This window comes from Orcinus orca, chromosome 16 (genome assembly GCF_937001465.1).
Source record: "Orcinus orca chromosome 16, mOrcOrc1.1, whole genome shotgun sequence".
Taxonomy (NCBI): Eukaryota; Metazoa; Chordata; class Mammalia; order Artiodactyla; family Delphinidae; genus Orcinus; species Orcinus orca.
In genome coordinates, this window is record NC_064574.1 from 62,576,277 (window position 1) to 62,589,836 (window position 13,560).

At 44.2% G+C, this 13,560-nt stretch overlaps 1 protein-coding gene across 2 annotated transcripts in view; it reads left to right on the forward strand.

The window, feature by feature from the left end:
• The window catches only part of LOC101280990 (nodal modulator 1), a 52,598-nt gene that overhangs the window by 4,137 nt on the left and 34,901 nt on the right, over positions 1-13,560 (forward strand). For both annotated transcript variants that reach the window (XM_004270144.4, XM_049698986.1), the window contains exons 3-10: positions 1,058-1,103; positions 4,011-4,111; positions 4,804-4,910; positions 7,076-7,148; positions 8,979-9,131; positions 10,241-10,378; positions 10,708-10,797; positions 13,295-13,400. In XM_004270144.4, coding sequence (XP_004270192.1) covers positions 1,058-1,103; positions 4,011-4,111; positions 4,804-4,910; positions 7,076-7,148; positions 8,979-9,131; positions 10,241-10,378; positions 10,708-10,797; positions 13,295-13,400 — 814 coding nt within the window. The remainder of the gene's footprint in view (positions 1-1,057; positions 1,104-4,010; positions 4,112-4,803; positions 4,911-7,075; positions 7,149-8,978; positions 9,132-10,240; positions 10,379-10,707; positions 10,798-13,294; positions 13,401-13,560) is intronic.

The following is a 13,560-nucleotide window of genomic DNA, read 5'->3' on the forward strand; positions in this document are numbered from 1 at the left end:
TCCATGCATACCCATTCTCCCACCCCTCATTCTCCCCACATTTCAACTTTTTATTTGGAAACAGATTCACAGGAAGTTGCAAAAGTAGTTAATATACTGTGTAGTTTTGCTTTTGATTAAAAAAAAATACAAATGGACTCAAACACTAGGCATTGTTCTGCAATGTGATTTTTTTTTCCCTGTGGTGATGTTTTGGCACACTTTGGACATCAGCGTGTATGGACCTTCCTTTTTTTTTTGCAGTACGCAGGCCCCTCACTGTTGTGGCCTCTCCCATTGCGGAGCACAGGCTCCGGACGCGCAGGCTCAGCGGCCATGGCTCACGGGCCCAGCTGCTCCGCGGCATGTGGGATCTTTCCAGACGGGGGCACGAACCCATGTCCCTGGCATTGGCAGGCAGACTCTCAGCCACTGCGCCACCAGGGAAGCCCTGGACCTTCCTTTTAACGGCTGCACGCATGTCAGAGGCAGGCCAAACTAATTTATTCCCAATTTCTCTATAGACACAGAGGCTTTTTCCCAGTTTTTAAAATTATTACTAACCACACAGCAATAAATATTCTTGAACTTACATCTTTATGCACAATACATAAGATTGATTTCTAGAGGTAGACTAGTTGGGTCTTGAAATCTGTTTTTGTTTTTCTTTTTAAACTGTTAAAACATTCTCAAGGAACCCTTCACTCAAGGGTGTATGTAAAATCTAGTTTTAAGAAATGACTTTAGTTCCTGAAGATCTGGCTGACACTGGCAACCTTAGTCGTATGAGGGGTTAACAGGAGACTGGATTAATAGAATGTAATCAGAAGACCAAGAGCACTGAATACAGAGTCTTTGTAACTCTTTGATGGGTTAAATGGGAGATTTGGGGGTTGAGATTGCAGCACATGAAGGGAATCAAGAGCTCACTACCATTTACAAGTACAAAGTTTATGATTGGAATTCCATTTCAGGTGTGAAAATTCTAGATAATAGGCTAGCACTGAACTAAATTAAACTAGTTGAATAGTCATCAGTTCTTAGTCCTTTGCAGTGATTTTTTTTTTTCTCCTTGTAGGGAGATTTCATTCTGAAGATTGAGCCTCCTCTAGGGTGGAGTTTTGGTAAGTTAACAAATAACCAGGTATACTCTGTAAAGGATTAGGTTATATGCTGAATATTAATTTAAATTGACAGAATGCATAGATTGTTAAAATATTAAGGATTCCTTTCTAGTGTGGAAGAGGGTTTTTTTGTGTTTTTTTTTAACCGCCTTGCCCCTATTACTTTAGAGTAGATTGGATTTACTTTAGACCTACTTTAAGATTTTCTGTCACGTTTCTTACAGTTGGCATCTTTTCTTGTACCCCTCAGAAAACTCCACCTTAGCAGCTTCGTTCATTAAGTGTCAGTAGAACTTGATGAATATAGAGGTCAGGAGTGGGGACTTGGTTCCTCTTCCAGGACAGCTTCTTTCTTAGCCCCCTCAGTGTTTTGTTTTGTTTTTTGTTGTTTTTTTTTTTTCCCCTCAGTGTTTTAAAAAAATTTTTTTCAGTGAATTAATGGCAACATTAAACATTGTGAGACTTGACATAAAAATCCAGATTTACTTCTCTTAAGAGATCAGAAGATCTGACAACCTTGGGCCTTACCAGCTCTGTGACGACCTTGGACGAGTTACTTCCGCTGGGTTGGCGTCCGTCTTCTCACTAGGGGTCAGGAGAGTAGTAGTACCCGCCTCACAGGCTACTGGAGGATTAATGGACCAGTGTAGTTATGTGTTCAGAATCGCTGGCACATAATTGGCAATTAATTAGTAACACTTAAAAGCAGTCTTTCCGCACACATACAAACAAAAGCTCCAGACTTTCCTGAGGTGACTGTCTTTTAGCAAAGTCAGAGGAGTGGGAGTGGGCTGGATCAGAAGAAGGGGTCCTGCTGTGACGTGGCTGGTGTTTTTGGAGAGCAGAGCCTTGACGTTTCGGTAGAGGGTGTGTGACCCCAGTTCTGTAGCTTGTGGGGAGACGTGGAGGGCCCAGTTGTTCCTACCAGGCCTGCCTGTGAGTTAGAGGGGGAAGAACTGAGTCCCTGCTGTCACAGTGGCAGCGACAGCCAACTCGCATCTGGGCGACAAGCTCTTTCTCAGTTCACGGCCGGGGGTGCCTGGCTGGTGCGGTCCAGAAAAGTGGAGGGGAGTCAAAGCCAACCCACGGCCAGAGAGACGACAAATAGGCCAGAGAGGTCACAGATCGGTGGTTTGCACGAGTGTTTTGTTTGAATCCCCTCCCTTCTTGTCAGTTCTTTTTCTTTAATAAGTTTTTAAATTAAATTATAGCATACTTTCCGAAAATTGTACTCATCACAGGGATATCAGGCGATGAATTTTCACAAAACGAACACACTCACGTAACCACCACTTAGATGACAAGACAGAACCTGACCAGCACCCAGAAGTGCCCCATCCCAGGCACTTGCTAATTGCGCCGCCCGACCTAAAATTATAGATTATTTTGTCTGTTTTGAACTTCATGTAAATAGAATCGCACAGGGTACATATTTGTGCCTGGTTTCTCTCTGTTGACAATTTTCACAGAATTCGTCCTTATTATGTGTTGTTATGTGTTAGTATATTAGTTCATTCTACTGCTGTGTGAATATCAAATGATTTACCCCCTCTACTGTTGGTGGACATTTGGGTTGCGCCCCAGTTTTGGCCACTAGGAGCAGTGCTCCTGCGAACATCCTTGTACATATCTTGTGGTGCACACAGGTCTACATTTCTGTTGAGTATATACCCGGGTGGAATTGCTGGGCGATAGACTTTTTACATGTTCAGCCCTAGTAGAGATTGCCGGACAGCCAAGGTTGATGTCGCAGAACTTTGCTCTACCAGCCGTGTGTAAGAGTTCAGACCTCCACATCCTCTGGCTGTCAGTCTCTTTCATCTTAGCTGTCCTGGTGGTGGAGTGGTGGCCTCGCACTGTGCTTTTAATTTGCATTTCCTGATGGTCCATGAGATTGAGCACTTTTTCATATGTTTCCTGGCCATTTGGATATCGTCTTTTTGTGAGCTGCCTGTTCAAGGTTTTGTCCATTTTTCACTGGTGCTTTCCCCTGTGTATGTGCGTCATTCTTCATTTTACCAGAAATTCTCTTGACTGGTTCAGTTTTTCCTCTGCTTCTCACTTCACAGTCTTCCGAACCTTTTAAAAACTCAACTTTAACCCCTATTATAATGAACTCTTCAGTTTTTTTTTAAATTTGACTTAGTTGCTAATATTGAAAAATCAGGACACGGCACATAAAATCCAGATTTCCAGTTGTTCTTGAGAAGGTGGAAGCTTGGGCAGCGCTGGGTCACGTGGCAGTAGTTGGTAGAAGCTGTCCCCCTTTTTCCATTTGCTGCAGTCCGCACCTGGCCAGTCTGCTGACTTCTAATCCACCGGGTTACTATGGACATTGGAGTTTACAGTCCTGGTATAATGTGGCCGAACTCCTGTACTTGGTCAGGAGACAGATGCCGAGCCAGACTTTTGGGGTTGAATTTGGGCTCTGTCCCTCACAAGCTCTGTGATTTTAGGAGATTCTTTAACCTTCCTGTGCCCCACTTTACCCCTCAATCGGCTGCAGATGTTACTACCTACCTCTAAGATAGTTGTCAGGATTAAGTGTACTTAGCTCAGTGCCTGGTCTCTGGTGGGCGTTCAGTAATAAAACTCTTTGGCACTCACTGGATTTTCCATGGGACTCTGAGATACAGCTCAGCTGCAAGACTGTTACAAAAGTATATTACACCGTAAACTCTGGTCCCCTTTGGGGTGGGGGAGTGGGTGTCAGGATGTAGGGGTGGGAAGGAGACTTTTCCCTGTGTACCTCCTTGTGCCTTCGGATTTCAAGCCATGTAAGTGGCTCAAAAGTGCATACAGTTAAACAGTTCAATGTGTTTTACGCAGACAGTTTCATCCTGTCGCAGAACTCAGCTTGCTCTTGTGTCCTGTACCCTGTTCCCCCCTCCCCCTGTCATTGGGCAGAGCCAACCACCGTGGAGCTCTACGTGGATGGTGTGAGCGACATCTGCACGAAGGGCGGGGACGTCAACTTCGTGTTCACGGGCTTCTCCGTGAATGGAAAGGTTTGGCATTTGTCACATTTGCTCTGTGGTACATACTGGGTCTTCTCTTACCTTTAAAAAAGCAAGATGTTTTTAAACTGGGGGCTTTGAGCCCACAAGGGACCCACAGATAAGCTTCAAGAGGGCCTGGGAGCTCAATGAAATTGCATGTAAAACATAGCGGGTGTTTTTAGGGGCCGGGTCTAGGTTGCTGGTCACTCCCCTGTCCGAGTATAGATACCAGGATGGCTTTTTAGAGGGACAGGTTCTCGGGGGAGAGTTCCCCCTCCCTGCACCCAGCACCGTGGCTGAGATGTGCATATTTATTGCCTTCCTTTTCTTCATGGTGGGTTTATTCTCCTTTCCCTTGACCCTGAGAGTGAGGGCCTTTGGTCTCGGCTTTTTGTGTGGGTTTCTTGTTAGAGATGGGGACCCTGGGTATTTATTCTTTCGCAGTGGTTTGTAAAATAATTGTGCACCTTTAATTGAAGGTGTCTTAGAGCCAATGAAACAAAGTGTCATTTTACTGTTGCTGTTCCCTCTCCCTGTCCCCAAGCCTCCCTGGGAAGGGTATCCACAATCTCTACCATCTTTTCCAAGGAAACTTGACCCAAAGAAGGTCATGGGCTTCGTGTGGGGAGCAGGATGGACCTTGCGGCTGGGAGGAGGACGTTGCTGCTGGGTGGCTCCTAACTCCTCCGTCTCCATGGCAGGTTCTCAGCAAAGGGCAGCCCCTGGGGCCCGCAGGAGTTCAGGTGTCTCTGAGAAACACAGGCACAGAAGCAAAGATCCAGTCCACAGTCACACAGCCTGGCGGAAAGTGAGTCATGCATGTTACGCCCTGCCCCGAGGCTAGAGCCGGGCCCTGATGTGGGGGGAGCTTTGGATTTAGGGAGACCTGCGTTCAAATCCTGTTTCGGCCTCTTAACTTCAGTCGGGTTCCTGCCCCTCAGGGCCTCAAGTTCCTCATCTGTAAAATGGAAGTCATTTGACCCATTACATCTAGCGTTGATGCAATGATTAAATATGAGATAAATAAAGCACCTGCTGCAGGGCCTGGCACATGGTAGCCCTTCATTTACTGGTTGGGACTGGCTCTGGAGCCCGACAGCCTGGGTTTGAATCCTGGTTCCCCCATTTGCTAGCTGTCTGCCCCGGAGCAAGTTACTTAACGCCTCTGTGCCTTGGTTGCCTCATTTATAAATGAGGATAATCATGGAACCTACCTCTTAAGGTTATTGAGAAGATTAAATTACGATATTATCGTTTCAAACTGTCTGGCATAGAATATGTGCTTAAGAACTTAGCTCAATACAGATTAGCTCAATTACAATTTTTAAAAATCATTTTATCGGGCTTCCCTGGTGGCGCAGTGGTTGAGAGTCCGCCTGCCGATGCAGGGGACACGGGTTCGTACCCTGGTCCGGGAAGATCCCACATGCCGCGGAGCGGCTGGGCCCGTGAGCCATGGCTGCTGAGCCTGCGCGTCCAGAGCGCGTCCAGAGCCTGTGCTCCGCGACGGGAGAGGCTGCAGCAGTGAGAGGCCCGCGTACCGCAAAAAAAAAAAAATCATTTTATCACTATTACCTCACAGTCATTTTGTAGTTGGAACTAATGACTATTTAATTAACCTTGCTGAGTCATATTTAAAGCATTTATGTAATGGATTTATATCGTTGAGTTGTAAATGTTAATAGATATGCCAAGATTAATATCAGAATAGTTCCACCTGATAATGTTGGAAGCATGCAAATCACCACTGACTACTTCAGTACACAAATATGACTAAACTGCAGAATAGAAGTTTGTAATGAGTCTGTCAAGTACATCATCCAATTTTTAAATGATGATTGTTGAAATTATATTTCAGTTTTGAAAAATACTTATTGATGCCTCTCCAACCCCCTCCCCTGATCTGTAGAGGATCAGAGGAGGGGGTTGAATGTGGGACTTGCATTTTTTCTAGTTTCAGTAATTTGCTGCTGACCGTGCTGGGAAAAGTGACTTGAACTTTCCAAATCACTTTCCAAATCTCTTTCCTGTGCGCTAACTAAACTGACAGTAACGTGCAGAACCGGGATGCTATGAACGTGAGGTAGAGGCTGAATCTTACCCAGGCCAAAATCCAGTGGCAGTGTCAACTCTTTTGTAGCAAATTGATTTCCAAGCTCTATCCAGTTATTACAGGCAACATTGGATGTAATAAAATACCACCACAGAAGAAGAAATTGCATGAAATTTTTGGAGTTCATATTGCTGGAATTAGCCCTTTCATGGTCTGATGCTTTGCAAATCTAAAGGGCTAAATGTGTCAGAATCCTGGTAGTGGTGCTTCCATCCTCAGCTCATCCCACTCTGGTCTTGGTGTGTTCACAGCTGCTAGAATAATCTTTGTCAGCTTCTGGTTTCATCACAGTTGCTTTGTGCAAGAACCCAGATTGGCTTCTATTCGTGTCTGGTAACAGGTCTTAATAAACTCTGGGGTAGGAGTCAAGCTCATTTTCACCTGCCCTCCCCTAATGCTTAGTGTCATCTTGTGTAAGCGTCCGTCTCAGCTTATTGGGTCTGTCCTCTGTTCTTCATCCACCTCTCGTCCATTCCCACTTCTTCTGCTTTGGATGCTTCCCTTCTCTCCTGTTCATGCCTCTCACTCTGTCAACACACACTTGAATGTTCTGTGACTGATCCTTGCTGAACCACAGGGACTGGTTTTTAGGCCAGAAATTTCTGGGGTTAAGGGAAGCATGAGCCTTCCTTCCCATTAGCACACGAACCCCTCTCCTTGCACACAGCCAGTGCCCAATAAGTGTTGTCTGATGAGGATTTGTACAGCGAAGGATTGAATTTCATTTATGCTCATTTAACTGGCTAAGGGCAAGTTCGTGATAACTCAAACATTATTTTCTTATGCTTCCAGTAGTTGTCCTAAAATTATAAGTGCTCGAGTTGTTGGCAGAAAGTGAAGTGGTATTTTGTATTTCTCAGGTTTGCGTTTTTTAAAGTTCTTCCTGGAGATTATGAAATCCTTGCAACTCATCCAACCTGGCCATTGAAAGAGGTGAGCATTTATTTCAGTTATGCCGATGGCCATGCCAACAGTGTGCTGGTTTGGGGACAAATGTAGAGGTTTTCAATTCTAGGTATGAAATGATTTTATGGTTCTTCTAGAAGTCGATGGAAAAAAACAATGGTGCTGCTGATTAGTTTAGTGGTACTTATACAGGAAAACTCCCTCCATGTAGCAGATGTTGCTTATATTGGTTTCAGTTTTAGGTAACAACATTGTCATCCTGCTGTGAAATTGGTCTGTTATTAACTGTAGCTATTTTAAGCCAAGTCAACACCAGAAGGACCCGATGAGATTATTTTATTGTTCTTTTTTTAGTCTGTAATAGCAATCTATAAATATACTTAACAATTTAGAAACTCTTGTACATGTGCCCAAGGAGAATGTATAAGAATGTTTATTGCAGCTTTGTTTGTAGTAACAGAATACTATAAACAACCTAAATGTCCATTAAGAGGAGAATGGATTGTGGTTTCATCACACAGCAGAATTCTGTATGTCAGCAATAATGAATGAACCAGAGCTATGCATATCAATATGACTGTGCTTAAAAGCATAAAGTTGAAGGGAAAAGGCAAATTGCTGAAGGATAAGGAAATATGATACCATTTATATAGTCATTAAAAACACTTATGATAATACCACTTATGGATACATTCACATGTAGAAAATTGTAAAGACGTGAGTGGGAATGGCAAACAGTATATTCATTATGGTACTGATGTTTGTAGAGGGAGGGAGGAAGGGGATGTGGGCATCTGCAAGGGTCTAGAATTGTGTTTCTTTTATTCTTTAGCTGGTTGGAACTTATATAGGTGTTCTTTGGTATAGATCCCTATATCTATTTTTTGTTTGACTGAAATAGTTTATAACAAAAGATCAAAAAAGGAAGAAAAATACTAAGCGAGGTTCTGTAATAACTGTGAAGAAACAAATTGAAGTTAAGACTTAAAGAACATTTTGACAGGCTTAGTTTTTATATTAGTTTTGAGGCTGCGTCTCCTTTTTTTGCTAAAGAAGCATCAGTATTTCAGTTTTTACCTTGTAAGTTTTACGCATTTATAATTGATGATATAGTTTCACACCTAGATATGTCTGTATTCTTTTTATGACTTTGTTTTCAGGATTTTTCTCTTCTGGGCAACATTGAAAAATGTTTCATTTGAAACTCCATAGCTTACACATTATAAATAGAATACATTTTAAGGTTTGCATTGTCTGTTAATTTTATACATAAAGGAATTTGAGTTTATTCATGTAAAATTGTGTTTTAAAGTAAAGCAGGCTGTTAAAAGTCAGGATAATGGCTGCCCTTTGGGGGAGTAGTGACTGGAAATGAGCATGAGGGGAGCTTCTAGGGTGCTGGTTCTGTTCTGTGTCTGGGTGTTGGATGCATGGTGAGTTTGGGAAAATCACTGTGCTGGACGCTGAGACTGTGTGCAGTGTTCCCCATGTGAATTATACTTTGACAAAGAGCTTAAAAATACACACATACATACCATTAAACATGGAAAAAAATAAAGCATGTTCATTAAAAAAATTGGAACATACAGAAGAGCATAAAGGAGCGGAAGTGGAAAATCTGGAAGGTGGAAAACTGTAAAAGAGGTAAATTGTTACCATCTAGACGAAATCACCATCATCTCCATTTTGCCACAGTTCCCTTCACTTCATTTTGCGAATTAAAAAACAGTTGTTATGGTACTACACGTGCAATTTTGTATGTTGCTTCCCCCCAGTTAATATTTTAGTGTCAGCATGTCCTCGTGTTGTTAAACGCTTTGTGTTTATTCTTTTGGAAGTTGACATCTTCTCTTGTAGGCGAGCACCACTGTACGAGTAACGACCTCCAACGCCAATGCCGCGGGCCCCCTCATAGTGGCTGGCTACAACGTGTCTGGCTCTGTCCGCAGTGACGGGGAACCCATGAAAGGGGTGAAGTTTCTTCTCTTCTCTTCTTTAGTAACCAAAGAGGTAAGCAAAGAAGAGTGAAGAACAAGAGAGATTGTGGGCAGGGCTGGGGGCACGGGGGATCACAGACTAAGAATACACGGTTTCAAATGCAGGTCAGTTTCAGACTAGAAGACAAACGTACGGTTACCAAAGGGGAAAGCGGGAGGTGGGGAGGGATAAATTAGGAGCTTGGGATTAACAGATAAACACACCACTACATATAAAATAGATAAACAGCAAGGTTCTACTGTGTAGCACAGGGCACTATATTCAATATCTTGTAATAAGCTATAATGGTGAAAGAATCTGAAAAAGAATATATATATGTGTAACTGAATCACTTTGCTGTACACCAGAAACTAACTCAACATTGTAAACCAACTATACTTCAATTTAAAAAAAATTAAATAAAAAATAAAATGCAGGTCAAGGTTGATTTATAGTTTCAGCATTTAAGAACCTTGTGTTTCTCTGTTGACTCACAAGAAATTGAATGTCTGCACTGGGAGGCAGTGGAATTCAGTGGAAAGTGCACTGGCTTTGAAATCAAACAGACCCAAGTTCAGACAAATCCCAGCTCTGCCGCTGACCAGCTGTGTGAACTTGGGCCACTCCGGTTTCTTACCTGGAGGATGGTGACCATTTTTAACTTTTCAAACTTGAATGTAAAGATTTTATAATCTACTATGTCCTCTGCTCTGTCCTAGGTTTCAGAAACATATATTTTGTGAAATAAAACTTATACAAGTATTTTTTAAAATTAATTTATTTATTTAGGGCTGTGTTGGGTCTTCGTTTCTGTGCGAGGGCTTTCTCTAGTTGTGGCAAGTGGGGGCCACTCTTCATCGCGATGCGCGGGCCTCTCACTATCGCGGCCTCTCTTGTTGCAGAGCACAGGCTCCAGATGCGCAGGCTCAGTAATTGTGGCTCACGGGCCCAGTTACTCCGTGGCATGTGGGATCTTCCCAGACCAGGGCTCAAACCCGTGTCACCTGCATTGGCAGACAGATTCTCAACCACTGGGCCACCAGGGAAGCCCCTACAAGTATTTTTAAAGCATGGCTATTTGATAATAATCAGAACATGTAAGTGGAAAAGGAAGTCATTTTGAGTTTTTTCTCCTGGCCTAGGATGTCCTGGGCTGCAACATCTCCCCAGTGCCTGGATTCCAACCCCAAGACGAGAGTCTGGTGTATTTGTGCCACACGGTCTCCAAAGAAGACGGCTCCTTCTCCTTCTCTTCGTTGCCGAGTGGAGGCTATACTGTGGTGAGTGAAGCCGACTTCCGTTCTGTTTATGTTTGGGACACATATCAACGGGAAAAGTCAGTGCCATTTGGATATCAAAGGACTGAATGGTTGGCCTGCAGTTCCATAAACATTTTATTTAGCAGTTACTGAAGATGTAACTGTCCCCTCAGTAACAGCTGGGAATAGTGCAAGTCTTTCTCTTGCACAAATCTGAAACAGTTATGATTAATAGTGTCTCTTTGCCTGCTTTGAACCCCTAGTTATTTGTGGGCTGCTGGATTGAGTGTTAATATTGATGGTTGAATCATGTTATTGGCTCTTGGTAATTAACCGACTTTTTCTTCCAGATTCCATTCTATAGAGGGGAGAGGATTACCTTTGACGTTGCTCCTTCTAGACTTGACTTTACAGTGGAACATGACAGCCTGAAAATTGAGGTAAGGCCTCTCTGTTGGAGTTCCCATCCCTGGGCACAGGTGTTGCAAATGTGTTAAAAAAAAATCAGTTTATCTAGAAGTACTGTTGGAAAAAACAGAATGTTGTACTCTCTTCCACTTCATTCTGGGATCCACTAGATCCTTCACCTCTCTCACATAATGTCTTTATCTTAGAGAATCAGAGCCCTATTTACATCTACTTCATTCAATGAAATATATTTACCAAGTGTCAATGACATATATTTTAGGTACTATTCTAGCGCTGGGCATATAGCAGTGACCCAAAGAGGCAAAAGTTCCTGTTTTTGTGGAATTCATGTTCTAATGGCAGAAAGAGACAATATACTTACAAATAAGTAAATAAGAAAGTATATGAGAAAGTCTTTGTTCTTTAGAAACATAAAGCAAGAAAGGAGATTATATAGTTTCAAGGTTAAGATAGGGTTGAGGTCTCATAGGTTGTTCTTGGGAAGGCCTTAGGGTGAAGGTGACTTTTGAGTAACAACCTGAAGGGGAAGAGGCAACGAACTGTACTTACATCTGTGGGAAGAGTGTTTAAGACAGGGAATGGCAGGTGCAAAGGTCCTGAGGCAGGAGTGTGGCCAGAAGGTTTAGGGAACCCCAGAAAGGCCAGGGTGGCTGGAATGGAGCAAGTGAAGAAGGGAGGAAGAGGAGAGAGTGTCAGAGAGATGGTCGGGTAGGTTGTGCAGGTCCTGGTGGGTCATTCTGGGTAACAGTTGGTACCACTGAAAGGTTCTGAGCAGAAGAAGAGGTGTGTCCCCTCCAGCTGCCATGTTGAGAAGAGTCTGCAGGGGGCAAGGTGGAAGTGAGGGACCAGTTGAATAGGTGAGAGCTGATAGAGCCCACAGTGGAATGACAGGTGGGGTGATGGATGGGGTGATACAGGCCCTAAAATATATGGTAAATGTGTTTTTCATCATAGTTCTATCTTTAATTACAGACGTAGAAAATGGTTACTGTAGAAAATTTGCTAGATAGAGCAGATCCCCAAAGAAAACAGCAGTCTTTCATAAGTGGACCACCCAGTGTTACAGTTATTGAAAAAATTAAATTTAATCGTTTTATTTTAATGTTACATTAGAAAGTACTGTGTTAAAGTAGCTTAAACTGGTGGGAGCTAGCTTTTAGGTCACATTCTCAGTGGGGTTCTCACTCTGCCTTTTAAGATTCAGTAAAGCATTTGACTGTAGCGCTGTGCCCTGGAGGGGGGATGGAAGGGTGAAGGTCAAGTCCTTCGTGCTTCAAGGGGCTTGCACAGAAGGATGGGGGCAGGTGAGTGGGGAAAGACATTTCCCAGATCACAACCAAATGCAAGGTTTTAAACAGACATGAATGGAATTTCAGGGAGTGGCTTGTAAGCTGTATGAGGTCGGGACCGTTGAGTCTTATTCCTTACTGTATTCCTAACACGTGATTTAGTGCCAGGTACGTGGTAGGTGCCTAATAAAAGTGATTGTTGAGTGAATATATAATTTAATAGGTGGGTTAACCACGCCTTTTTAGAAGGATGAAGAAGAGCTACCTGGGCTTCCCTGGTGGCGCAGTGGTTGAGAGTCCACCTGCCGATGCAGGGGACACGGGTTCGTGCCCCGGTCCGGGAGGATCCCACATGCCGCAGAGCGGCTGGGCCTGTGAGCCATGGCCGCTGAGCCTGCGCATCCGGAGCCTGTGCTCCGCAGCGGGAGAGGCTACAGCGGTGAGAGGCCTGTGTACCACAAAAAAAAAAAAAAAAAAAAAAAGGAGAAGAGCTACCTGACTAAAGAGGAAGCCATTTTATTTTCTTAGAGCTCAAATGCTCTTGCATATATGTGTGCATGCATGCATCCATCCATTCATTCAGGAGTCATTTATTGAGTGCCTACTGTGTAGCAGGTGACTGAGTCAGAACAGGTCCCTATCTTCATGAAGCTTACATTCTAGTGGGAGGTAGACAAACTAGAAGAAATCAAACAAGGACATACCAGATATTGGGGAGGTTTTTGCTGAAGCCTAGAAAGTAGGTTAGTGTGATGGACAGTAACTGGCTGGGGCGTGAGGCAGGGGCTCCTGAGAAAGGGTAGTTAGAGCATCTCAGAGGTGGTGACAGTTTGAGCTAAACCTGAAGGACGAGAAGGGGCGGCCTCTCCCCAGTCCTCTGCAGGTGTGGGAGGAGATCCAGGCTGAGGGAGCAGCTGGTGTGAAAGCCCCTCGTGGGGAAAGCATGCAGGAACCCAAGATCAGGGTGGCTGGAGCCCAGCTGAGTGCAGAGAGCCAAGCCCTGGCCCTCACAAGTGAGGAGGACCCAGACACATAAACCAAGCGGAAGACAAGACGTGGGAAGGGGCTGCGGGTGGGTGAGCTGGGAGGGAGCTGGCTGGCATGGGGCACCAGGAGAAGGCAGCGTAGGCAGGGGTGCTGAGTGGTGGCGTGAGGGGCATGAGGGGGGCTTCTGCAGCTCAAGCACATGACAGCCTCCTCCCTGTTCTTCATCTTCTAGCCTGTGTTCCACGTCATGGGATTCTCTGTCACTGGGAGGGTCTTGAACGGACCTGAAGGAGAGGGTGTCCCAGACGCGGTGGTCACCCTGAACAACCAGATCAAAGGTGGGCAGACACGTTGGGCCCTGGCCTGTTTGTCTGGGCTGGGTTTTGCTCACAGAGAGGAATGGAAAGGAAAGAAAATCTTAATGACTCTATGAAAACATGCCAGCTTTTGGTCTCGAGTATCCCTGTGTAGATGAGGGCTACACAGTTGTTTTTGTCT